At 39.7% G+C, this 11,552-nt stretch overlaps 1 protein-coding gene across 2 annotated transcripts; it reads left to right on the forward strand.

Moving 5' to 3' along the window:
* Positions 1-556: 556 nt before the first annotated feature.
* LOC107809373 (uncharacterized) lies at positions 557-7,432 on the forward strand. 2 transcript variants are annotated; one of them, XM_016633983.2, is made up of 6 exons: positions 557-692; positions 2,068-2,163; positions 3,243-3,415; positions 5,674-5,772; positions 5,857-6,008; positions 6,824-7,432. In XM_016633983.2, exons 3-6 carry the CDS (start codon positions 3,245-3,247, stop codon positions 7,209-7,211), a joined length of 810 nt encoding a protein of 269 aa, XP_016489469.1. In that variant the 5' UTR covers positions 557-692; positions 2,068-2,163; positions 3,243-3,244; the 3' UTR covers positions 7,212-7,432. The 2 variants fall into 2 exon arrangements, with proteins under 2 accessions (XP_016489469.1, XP_075100603.1); XM_075244502.1 differs by lacking the exon at positions 557-692 and adding an exon at positions 790-902.
* Positions 7,433-11,552: the final 4,120 nt, after the last annotated feature.

The following is an 11,552-nucleotide window of genomic DNA, read 5'->3' on the forward strand; positions in this document are numbered from 1 at the left end:
ATACCTTTGGTTTTTGCTCATATGATCACCAAGTCCCTTCGAAACAAACAAACAAACAAACAAATAAACTACAATTACTTTCAATTCCAAACAAGTCGAGACCAGTTATATGAATTTTCATAAATCATATTCTCAGCTCATTTTAGGCCATTTTTGTCCCAAATAAAAATAAAATGAAAAGTATTAGAATTCTTTATATTTCCACCTGATATAAAATCTCTACTATGGCTAGCAAACTCAACTTAGAATACTGTTCTCTTTGATTTCTTTTTAAAATATCATTTTGTTAATTGTAAATGATAAATTGGGAATAATTTTATTAAGTATTAACACGCATCTAATGTGCCACAAATATTATTTTGATATGAAAGATCGATTTTATCACTCATTATAAAAATTTACTTTTTAGTTACTTCTTTTTACGGGAGATCAGTATAGGAAAAATATATGAGTTGTATTCTTAAAATTAGAGGAAGAAAATGATTTTAGCAATAAAAAAAAAAAAACTGGCTGGGTCGGGTCATAAAATATGGGTCTCATAATTTCTACCTATGCAATCTTGGCTTCTAAGTTTTGGATCTGGGGGGCTCGCTCAACGCGTTATTTGTCATCGATTGCAGTTTGAAATGTCCATTACTGCCTCTTAGCATATACTACTATTACCTTTCCTTTCTCTCCGGCTTTCCAGAAAGGTAAATTTCTTTTTTAATCTTCCAGTAACTTCTCCGTATTGGCAAAATTTGATTCATCATTTTCATCTCTAGCCTATCATTTATCTGTGATCCACACATTTTCTTTTAATCTATAAGGTTTTATTTGGTTATGCCGTTTTGCGCACTTGCATTGTAGATGGTTTCATATTGTTAATTGCCTGTCTCCATTGGTTTCTATTTTGAGTATTGGTAATATTACTTCTATTTAAAAATGAAATGCAATTTAAAAAAAAGGATTTTTTGGGTTCCTTTTGTGTTCTTGAAACTTGTAAAACCTGCATCCTTTTCTGTAACAAGCTGTGATACAAACTCAGATATTTTCCATGTAGAATTTAATTTTGAAATGATCTGATGACAAAATTTACTTGGAAAAATTAATTGTCGCCTCGGCTACAGTTGGCTTGAGCCAAAAGATTACTCTGTATGGGAATTATCTGAACCTGCTGACGCAGTTATTTTTTAGTTTTAGAGAGTTCTTGGACCATATATTAGCACTTATACTTTATGAGTATATGTTTGGATTGCATTTATGCAGATTTAGGCAGCCAGTTGCCTAAGAATTTCTGTTTTGTTTTGGTGGGGGGTTTGGGAGGGGGGGGGGGGCAGATTTAGGCAGCCAGTTGCCTAAGAATTTCTGTTTTGTTTTGGTGGGGGGTTTGGGGGAGGGGGGGGGTGTCTGAATTTTCCTGATTTGATCAAGAAACTATCTTTAGTGGTTTTCCTGATGGCTATTGCTAGGAAGAGATAGAAGATGCTTGGAAAACACGAGTGCAATTGTTGTTGACATTTTGCATGATGGCAGTGCAATAGTTTAGGTCTAAAGTCTCCTCAATGGATTGAAGTGATTCCATGTTTAGCGAATGGGGAACAGCTCTGCTTCACAATTTACACTTAGGAAGAGAAAATTTCTTCCTCATTTGTGTTGGTAGACACTCTGTTGATTTATTTAGGAAGTACTTCTTTGCTGAGAATTTTGGAGATGCCTTCTACTTCATGAGACAAATTCTTCTGAAATAGGAAGGAAGTTTGAAACTCCTATTGAAAGAAGTAAAGTAAAACTGAGAATTCTAAAAGTCAAAATCAATTTAATTCAGCACAAACCATCCTTGTTTTTCATGTGTGGTAATTTGTACGGAGCCTGGCATTGAGGTGTTGTTTGTAGGGCAGCATGTTTTGGAAATTTAGAATTTGGTTCATATGGTTGAAGTGGTAATTGCATGTCAATGTTTTTAACTGCGCTCATGTGAAACTAAACCTTTATTTTACTTTACCTGATCAAAAGACAAACACTATGCCTTTATTAATGTTGTTAATGTTTGCAGATCTTTATAAAAAAAGTGGTTATTGTTTGCAGATTTTTTTGAAAAATCCAAGTGCACAATTACTTGAAGTTTGCCTTTTTGCCAACCGGGCGTCCCAATTTAAAGTTGTACCGCACTATTTCAGTAAGGTAAGCATCTCAATTGTCTTGACAACCATAAGAAAGCTGGCCTTAATTTGTGTTTTTGTGATGATACCCGCGATTGCTGTAGATAAAAGTTCATTCAACTGTTCAGCAATTTGCATGTTACTGGTTGTCATAACTTTACTTGGTTAAAGTTTCCGTCCGACTCCTGCCTCGCTTCCCATAATTCCTCCTATAATGTTGTAGTATTATACCTGAATTTCTATACATGCTCTAAAGTTTTGCCGAGGGTCTATCGGAAACATTCTCTCTGCCCTTCGCCAGGGTAGGGGTAAGACTGCGTACATCCTACCCTCCCCAGACCCCACTCGTGGGATTACACTAGTTTGTTGTTGCTCTAAAAGACTCATTAAAATTTTCACCAATGCACAAGGCATTGGAATAGCCTCTAACAAAGAAAACATTCGGCTATACCGAATCACCAAAGCACCTAGGCCGCTCCCCTGAAGACACATCCAACCTCCCAAGCCCACCAGACACACCTGATCGATTCCCTAGTTCAGACTATAGCCTCTGTAATCTGTGCTTTTTTGTCTCTTGATGTAGAACACATCAGGGCATCATTTTTTCAACACGCCGTTATTGCCATTTTAAATTTCCATCATCTCTTCTTGTAGACTCTCCACTGCCCTGCATGTAAAGCATCTCGATGGCATCTCAAATTGTCATATCCTAGGCTTAAGTGTATGTGTGATTGATTTTTGACCTGCATGCAAAAGATTGGGTACGGGTTCCAATCTTCCTTCTTTCATTACTTCTCTTAATCCTACTATTAAACTTAACCCTTAGTTGGGGGGTGTTTAGAAGGTATGGTGAAGACTTGAAGCAGTGATTAATAACTAATTTCCAGCTGTACTTTCACCTAAGTTACACTCAATGCAGGATTTCAACTTCTCTACTGCTTATAGTTCATAGCATATTTACTAAACACTATGCTATCAATGTCAGAAATCAGACCCAGAGAGCTGCTATAACTCCTGGCCTCCAATATATTAATGACAAAAAGGATTTTGCATATGTTGAATTACTCACACTTGTATTGGGAAAAACCACCTGTATTGCAGAAATGTATGATAACCTTGGAGCACAGCCTGGAGTTCCAAGACCGCCTGCTAATACGCAGGCGAATCCTTTTGGAAATGCATTCTCGGGTGCTAGCTCTGGTTTCATCAGAGGTGGATTAGGGGCTTATGGAGAAAAAATCCTTGGATCTAGTTCTCAGTATGTTCAAAGCAATGTATGTTTTTCAATGTAGTTTCTTTTATTTGTATAGGTTTCTTTCAATAATTCTTATGTCAATAGTTGTTCATTAGGTGATGAAAAACGTATGTTAGGAATACATAATGACATAACAGTAGGCAAAGGAATATCGTTTCTGTGTAGGCAAAGGAAAATTGATTTCCTTTTCTTTTATTTATTGCTTTTTATCTAGGGTATTCCACATTTCATAGCTTCTTGTAAGATTTCAAAATTTGTCTTTAACTTTGATGACATCATTAAAATGACATTGTTACTTGATACAGTAATGTAAGTTTGATTAGAACTTTGTATTGAATTTCAGACGTAAGGGGAGTTCTTTTGTCCATCACCATATAGTATAGTGAAACAAGGTGAAGAAATTCCCATTCCTCCATAGTGTGCAATTTAGAGAATGATTCAGTATTAACAAAATTGGCTTCTTCCTGAGAGAGAAAAAGTCATATCATCTCTGCTTAGGAGAAGAGAAATGGCTGGTTAAAGGAGATGGACCCATTAATAATAAACCTGAAAAATCCTTACACCATCTTCTGATTCAGCTCTTACACCAGTGATGTTTGCCTCTCCTTTGATGTTTAAATACTCTTAAATATTTTGATGTGAAGTGTGTGTACCAGATTTTCAGGAATGACTATTGTTAACAAGGGCAATCATAGAAAATGGTGGTGGTAGACTTGAGTCTCTTTGTGATCCTAAGGAGGTGGGCTAGCAGTCTAAGAGTTGGAGTCAACCTTAGGAATCAAGATTTGTGTCCTAATAGGGTCCAAGATGAATTCTTCCATTATGCCTAAGCCTTGGTGGCAGAGTTACCCGATACTTAAATATGAGGGAGGTAGCAGGTACCTGGGGATTAGTCAGGGAGTTGCGCAAATGACTCGGCAACCACCATTGTAAATAAAGTAACATAATTCTGTGTGATTTTACCTAATGCAGCAAATTACAGTTTAATTGACCCAGGAAAATACCCTGATGGCTAAGTTAGGAAGGAGAAGGTGAGTAGAGAAGGATCACAGGATGACAAAATACTGAAGGAAGTGAGGTTGGGACTCTGGAGAAGGGGGAAATACTGAAGGAAGTGACATTGAGACTCTGGAGAAGGGGGAAAATACTGAAAGTGAGGCTGGGACTCTGGAGAAGGGGAAAATACTGAAGGAAGTGAAGTTGGGACTCTGGAGAAGGGGGAGATTGTACAGGCAATTTGGTCTAGCTGCAGTTGGGAGCTACGCTGCTAAGGCAGTCTGCACTGGGAAAAAGATTTGCCCACACACAGCAAATGATGTAGAAACTTTCTTCAGAATTGATAAATATATCAGCCACAATGAGTTATGGAATTAGAATTGTTTTATGATTGAGGCAATTTAAATAGTTATGCAGAAACTAGCAAAATAAATAAAAGAAAGAAAGAGGAAACCATCAGTACATAGATAAATTTAATTGCCATCCTTTGGATTAGTCTGATAATGCGACAGCATCTTAGAATTAATTTTTTTAGAAATGTTCCTCTCTTGTAATTTTTTCAAAACTGTTTTAGCGAGGAGAAGTCTCATGTGCACCAGAAATTCTTCTGTATCACGTCGAGCCATAAATGTTTTGCAGTTTTTGCAATTTGTTTATTTGAGGTGCTAAAAGCTAATTTTCTGAAATCGTCAGGATTTCAGTGAATCTTCTCACCTGAATAAACACGAAATGATAATTTTTATTCTTAGTGAAGAGTTCGCCTGCTTCTGTTGCATGCACCTTTACATTGTAACCAGTGCTATCTACCTCCAATATTTTGCTTTATTGTTATTGCAAGTTGTGTTGACGATACTGATGAATTGTCTCTTGTTTTTATTTCCATCTTTCTGAGCCGAGGGTCTATCGGAAACAGCCTCTCTGCCCTATCGGGGCAGGGGTAAGGTCTGCGTACACACTACCCTGCCCGGACCCTACTTTGTGGGATTTTACTGGGTTGTTGTTGTTGTTGTTATTGCAAGTTGAGAAAAATTATCCACGTATGTCATGAAATCACATTGATTGTATGCACCTCTTGAATGATGTTTTGGAGTGGTGAGATTGTGCAACACATTAGAGATACTTTCCGCGATAGTAGTCCTAACTGCATAATTTCAAATTTTTAGTGTCCAAAACACTTCCATACTGTCCGAACATTTTATTATTGGATGATACTGATTGGAGTTGTGCAGCTTTGCTGGTAGAAACAAAGCTCTAACTTGCAATTCCTTTTTATGGAAACAGATAAGTAGGTACTTTTCGGATCCCCAGTACTACTTCCAAGTGAATGATCAGTATGTGAGAAACAAACTGAAAGTAGTTCTTTTCCCTTTCCTACACAGAGTAAGGTTTTATTTGCATTTATCTCATTGGAGTATCATCATTGCATTATGTTTCCAAATAGTAACCTCCTCAACTGTTGTATAGGGTCATTGGACAAGAATCACTGAGCCCGTTGGTGGCAGGCTATCCTATAAGCCCCCTATCTATGACATAAATGCTCCGGATTTGTACATTCCGTTTATGGCCTTCGGAACCTATGTTGTTCTTGCTGGCTTATCACTGGGTTTGCAGGGAAGGTAAGCTTATCGCTTCCTCAAGCTACCTTTAGGCTTTGAATGTGGTGTTGAGTAATAATGATGAGTACATGACTTGTTACCAATCAAATATTTGCATTGAATTTGGTTAATTGTTGCTCACCTCATTTTAGTTTGAAGCGCCAAATGCCATGACATTTATACTTGAACATGAGTGTGTGGAATTTTATATCGTTTTCATCACCAATACCTAATTCAGTTATTTGCATGAAGCCATCTGCTGCACCAGATGATTTCCTTTTGTGCTAATATTCCTTTGGGTTATCTCCTTCATTCTTAGCAAAGGCAAAAATACTAGGTGATTTTTTCCCGTCTGCCTAAGCCTTCACGGCCAGAGTTACATGATACTTTGTGCCGGTGGGAGGTAGTAGGTGCCTGGTGGAATAGTTTAGGTACGTGCAAGGTTGCAAGCTTGCCAGGACACCACTATTATAAGTAGAAAAAAAAGGCATGTGATAACTTCTAAATACCGAGTTGTAAAGGGTACTACTATTAGATAGTGTATAAAAGAATGTTCTCTTGGAAAATAAACTGAATTTTGGAACACCTCAAAACAGAAAATAGGATAGTTTGGGACAAAGGAGTAGTTTTCTGTACATCAATCATGTCAGATATGATTGGTGATGATTCCTTGACTTCTTGGTATGGTTGGTGTAATCTTATTCTACCACGTGTAAGTCTCTTGTTTTGTTTTCATTGTTCTGCATTGCAACTATTATCTTTCGTGCAATATCTTGTGCTGCTACACTATATCCCTTTTTGTTTGTGTAACTCTGAATCTTGTCATATCTTGCCAGGTTTAGCCCAGAAGCTCTCAGTTGGCTGTTTATAAAGGGGTTGGTTGGCTGGTTTTTGCAAGTTTCGTTGCTGAAGATGACATTGTTCTCACTGGGTAGTGGAGAGGCTCCTCTCCTTGACATTGTTTCATACGCAGGATACGCTTTTACAGGATTGTCCATAGCTCTTTTGGGAACAATTGTATGGAACTGTTCTTACTACTTTTTGATGCCATGGACATGCTTGTGCATGGGAATATTTTTGGTGAAGACAATGAAAAGAGTGCTCTTTGCAGAGGTGAGGACGTATGATTCAAGTAGGCATCATTATCTCCTACTGTTTATTGCCCTAGCTCAGTTCCCTCTTCTCTTTTGGCTTGGAAAGATTAGCCTTAATTGGTTCCTTTAAATTACATCTCAAGTTTTGTGGTTTGGCATTTAGTATGTTTTGGGAAAGGGAAGCTAGCAATTTTCTGTATGCCTCATCACATAGGCATTTTATTCTTGAATGCTAGACATCTAAATGAGCTGATTAGCCACTTATTTTCCGTCAAATTTATATGAAAGAGCTTGTAACGTCTAGAGGCGTCTCACTGTGTTATCAGAAGTTCAGGAGAAGGATTGAGAAAAGATTTTTGTGGCACTTGTGTCGTATCGAACTAGTTTTATGCTGTCGTCTTTTTTATCTTTTTCAGGTAGCTTCCATTAAATGAAAGTGAGACATTTTGATATTCTCTAATTTTCTTTGACCCTTGTACAAGTGCATATGTAGAAACCTCCTGTTTTGTGAAAGGTTGAAAGAACTATGGGCTGTTGGTTCAGTTCCGGGATACCCTATGAGATTATTTAGCCCACCTCCTATATTGGATAAGTAATACCACCATTTTGGTATGAATCTATACTGGTATTAGCTAATACCCACAACTAAATATGGGATAATTATAATTCCAAAATTTATATCGGGATTAATATCCTTATCTTGGTAATCAAAAAAAGGGTAGACCGGTGCACTAAGCTCCCGCTATGCGCGGGTTCGGGGAAGGGCCGAACCACAAGGGCCTATCGTACGCAGTCTTACCTTGCATTTTTGCAAGAGTCTGTTTTCACGGTTCGAACCCGTGACCTTCTGGTCGCGCGGCAGCAATGTTACCCGTTACGCCAAAGCTCCCCTTCTATCCTGGTAACCAAATGGCCCCTAAAAGTATACCTGAGCCAGTCATGCAGTTGGGGTTTGGTATGTCAGGTTCATGTGGAAGGGCAGACGCGTATTCTGTTATTCAGTGAATCCCACTTGTGTCTGCAGGTCTGCACATTTGGAATAGCACCGTCTTATCTTTTTGGCTAGGCAGAGTTAGTAAGATGAGTGTCACATGTTAGCAGTAAATAGTGAAATTCGCTATGTTGATTATACGGATGGTGATAAATTTACGCCATCGAAGGCTATTTGTTGCAGGTTGGACACCCTTCTTGGTAAATTAGAGCATATATCTCTACAATATTTTTATGTAACACAATTGATATGTACCAAATTATAAATGACTCGACTATAGTGAGAGAAGTAATTTTTCTACTAAAGTTATCCGGCCAAGAAACTGTATTGTGGAGTTATGCAATAGTCTTAGAATACATAATATGTTGCAATTAAGAAAGGTGTGATATAAGTTCGATTCATCTAGCTTGTATAGATAGATTTAAAAAGGTTACATGAAGATCGAAGAATGAAACTTAGCATACACACTGCAAGTGTAATAAATTGAGAAAATAAGATATTCCGTTTTTGTAAATCACAAATACATTATTTTCTCTAGATGGTTTGCCAATGGAAGCACTACTTTAATGGAAGTGATAGAAGAAAACAATGCAAGCACTTAGGTAAATTTGTACTAAAGGTATCAATATTATCAAATAGATCAAAAGGATGTAGTTAGACAAGAGATCCAAGAATGTTGAATTTTTCTTGTGATTTTTATGAAACATATTATTTTCACGCTACCAAAGTACATGCAAATAACCAAACAAACTATAATTAGCCTAATTCTTTTGATAACTAATGCTACAATGAAGCTTTTTTCCGACTATATCACTTTTTGTGCACTTAAACTAACACTCACATATTAGCATATGTAAATTATCATACGAGCAGCAGAATTATTAACTAAAAGTCTATATAGAATGAGCACATCTGGGAAAGATTTATATGGAGATGGAAACCATAATTACGCGGCGCCTTCCTGAGATTCCTTGGAAGGGCGACGTAAGGCTAAGCAACTGATGTCAGTGCAGTTGCTGTCCGCCAACTGAGGTCCCCTCCGTACGCTAGACTAGATTGTCAGTGCCGTACGGGAAAACCAATGTCAAGAGAAATTGAGAGAACATGAATGAGAATTGAGAATGAAAGAAAGTTTGATTGCATTAATGGAAGCTATTACAGAAAGGAAATGCGGTGTCGAGGGGGAGAGACACCAGTACAGAGAATTGTTTGCTTGCTAGAAAGTTTTGATTGTTTGGTCCCCCTTAATAATGCTTAAAAAAAATAATCCAAAGCTACAAGACTAGACTTGATTAAGCTAGAGAAACATAATGAAATTACATGGAATAAAACTACTCTATATTTACAATGAAAAAGACTTAGTTTGCTATAAGGCAGAAAACAGGGCCGTTGTCGGCAGCATAGTCTTTGGCATCAGGATCTGCGCGCGCGGCATTGTCTGCGCGCGCGGCGCTGTTGGCATCTGCCTGCGGTTGGGCGCTGGCGAGGGATATCGGTGGGGCGACAGAGGCACATGCGCGCTTGTCACTTGGCGCGACCAAGACCACGGGGCCGTCCGTGGCGCTAGGCATTGGAAGGCTTGCTAGGACGCCACGGGGCGCGCCCAAGGGGTCATGGGGCACGGCTGGAAAGCCGCCCATGACATTCTCCCCCACCTGAGTTGGCGACGTCCTCGGCGCCTTACTTGCAAGATAATCTTCAATTAGGCTCTTGTAGGCTTTGAGGTTTGTTCCCCTCTCCCAAGTGTTCTCCTCTGTATCACAGCCCTGCCATTTCACCAAGAACTCCTGGTGATCTTTCCTTGAGGCATGAATCACTCTATCATCAAGGATAGCTTCAACACGCCTTTTCCCGGTTGAATTGGGCCCTCGAATACTGGGTATTGTGAGCTGGCTCCTTGAAGGATCCTCTGTATCTTCCCGAAAAGGTTTCAGGAGGCTGACATGAAAAACAGGATGAATTTTCCACCAAGCTGGGGTATCCACCCGGTATGCAACTTTCCCAATACGCCTTTCAATGGACAAGGGTCCAATATATTTTTGCAATAAGCGAGGGTCATGGACCCCTGCAAATAAGTAACGTTTTGGAATTTTGACCATCACTTTGTCTCCTACTTGGTATTCAACAAAGCGACGATTCTGATCAGCATGCCTCTTCATCCGCTTTTGAGCCTTGACAAGATAGCTCCGCACTATCTCCAAATTTTGCTTCCACTCTTTAGAGAAGCTAGCAGCTCGAGGAGATTTAGACATATTTGGTGCATTGACGGTGTGTGGGAGTAGCGGTTGCTGTCCGGTAACAATTTCAAAAGCGCTTTTGTTTGTACTAGAGCTCTTTTGTGAATTGAAACACAGTTGAGCAGCATCCAGAAGCTTCACCCAATTCTTCTGCGATCCGGTTACAAAATGACGCAAATATTCCTCCAACATACCATTGAACCGCTCCGTCTGGCCATCAGATTGCGGATGAAAACTTGAGCTGTGATTCAGCTTCGACCCAAGACACTTAAAGAGTTGGGTCCAAAAGTTGCTAGTGAAGCGTGAGTCACGATCACTAACAATATCTTTGGGTAGGCCCCAATATTTGACGACATGAGAGAAGAAGAGTCGAGCTGTATCTTCTGCTGATATATATTGTAGGGAAGCAATAAAGGTAGCATATTTGGAAAACCGATCTACCACAACCAAGATAGTTGTTAGATCTCCGACCTTGGGCAATCCGGTGATGAAATCCAGGGAAACACTTTCCCAAGGTCTCTTTGGGACAGCTAGTGGTTCCAAAAGTCCCGCCTGTGTTAAGCGGTCTGACTTGTCCTTCTGGCATACTAGACAAGTCTTCACATACTGAGCAACGTCATCGGCCATTTGAGGCCAATAATATGCACGGCGAAGTAACGCCATGGTGTGTTCTTCACCGGGATGGCCGGCCCACAGAGTATCATGACATTCCGCTAGAAGAGTCCTTCGTAGATCTCCTCCTTTAGGAACATAAAGTCGGTTCCCTTTCACTTTCAGAAAACCATCTTCCATGTAGAACTGGCGAGTCTTGCCTTGTCCTACCAAATCAACCAAATACTGTGAAACAGGATCTCTGATGAGTAGATCTTGTATCTGGTCCTTGATGGAGGTGGCTACCTCGCTCCCCCTTAGGGTGGCGAGTAAGCACACTGATGCTAGATCAGCTCTCCGACTGAGCGCATCAGCAACATGATTGGTCTTCCCACTTCGGTATTCCAGGTTGAAGTGGAATTCAGCTAGGAGTTCCTGCCACCTGGCCTGTCGACCATTCAACTTCGGCTGGGTCATGAAATGGCTAACAGCTGTGTTGTCTGTCTTGACCACGAACGGGGTTCCCAGCAGATAGTGCCTCCAGAGGCGCAAGCAGTGGACGACAGCCAATAATTCTTTCTCATGGGCGGCATAGCGCCGCTCTGCATCTTTTAGCTTCCGGCTCTCGTACGCCACAGGATGCCCTTCTTGT

The sequence above is a fragment of the Nicotiana tabacum genome, chromosome 22 (assembly GCF_000715075.1).
Source record: "Nicotiana tabacum cultivar K326 chromosome 22, ASM71507v2, whole genome shotgun sequence".
Lineage (NCBI taxonomy): Eukaryota > Viridiplantae > Streptophyta > Magnoliopsida > Solanales > Solanaceae > Nicotiana > Nicotiana tabacum.

Coding starts and splice junctions, on each gene's coding strand:
- LOC107809373 (XM_016633983.2), top strand. CDS start 3,245: ATGTATGATAACCTTGGAGCACAGCCTGGAGTTCCAAGACCGCCTGCT. Junction 5,773..5,856: donor TTTTCCCTTTCCTACACAGA/GTAAGGTTTTAT, acceptor ACTGTTGTATAG/GGTCATTGGACAAGAATCAC. Junction 6,009..6,823: donor TCACTGGGTTTGCAGGGAAG/GTAAGCTTATCG, acceptor ATATCTTGCCAG/GTTTAGCCCAGAAGCTCTCA.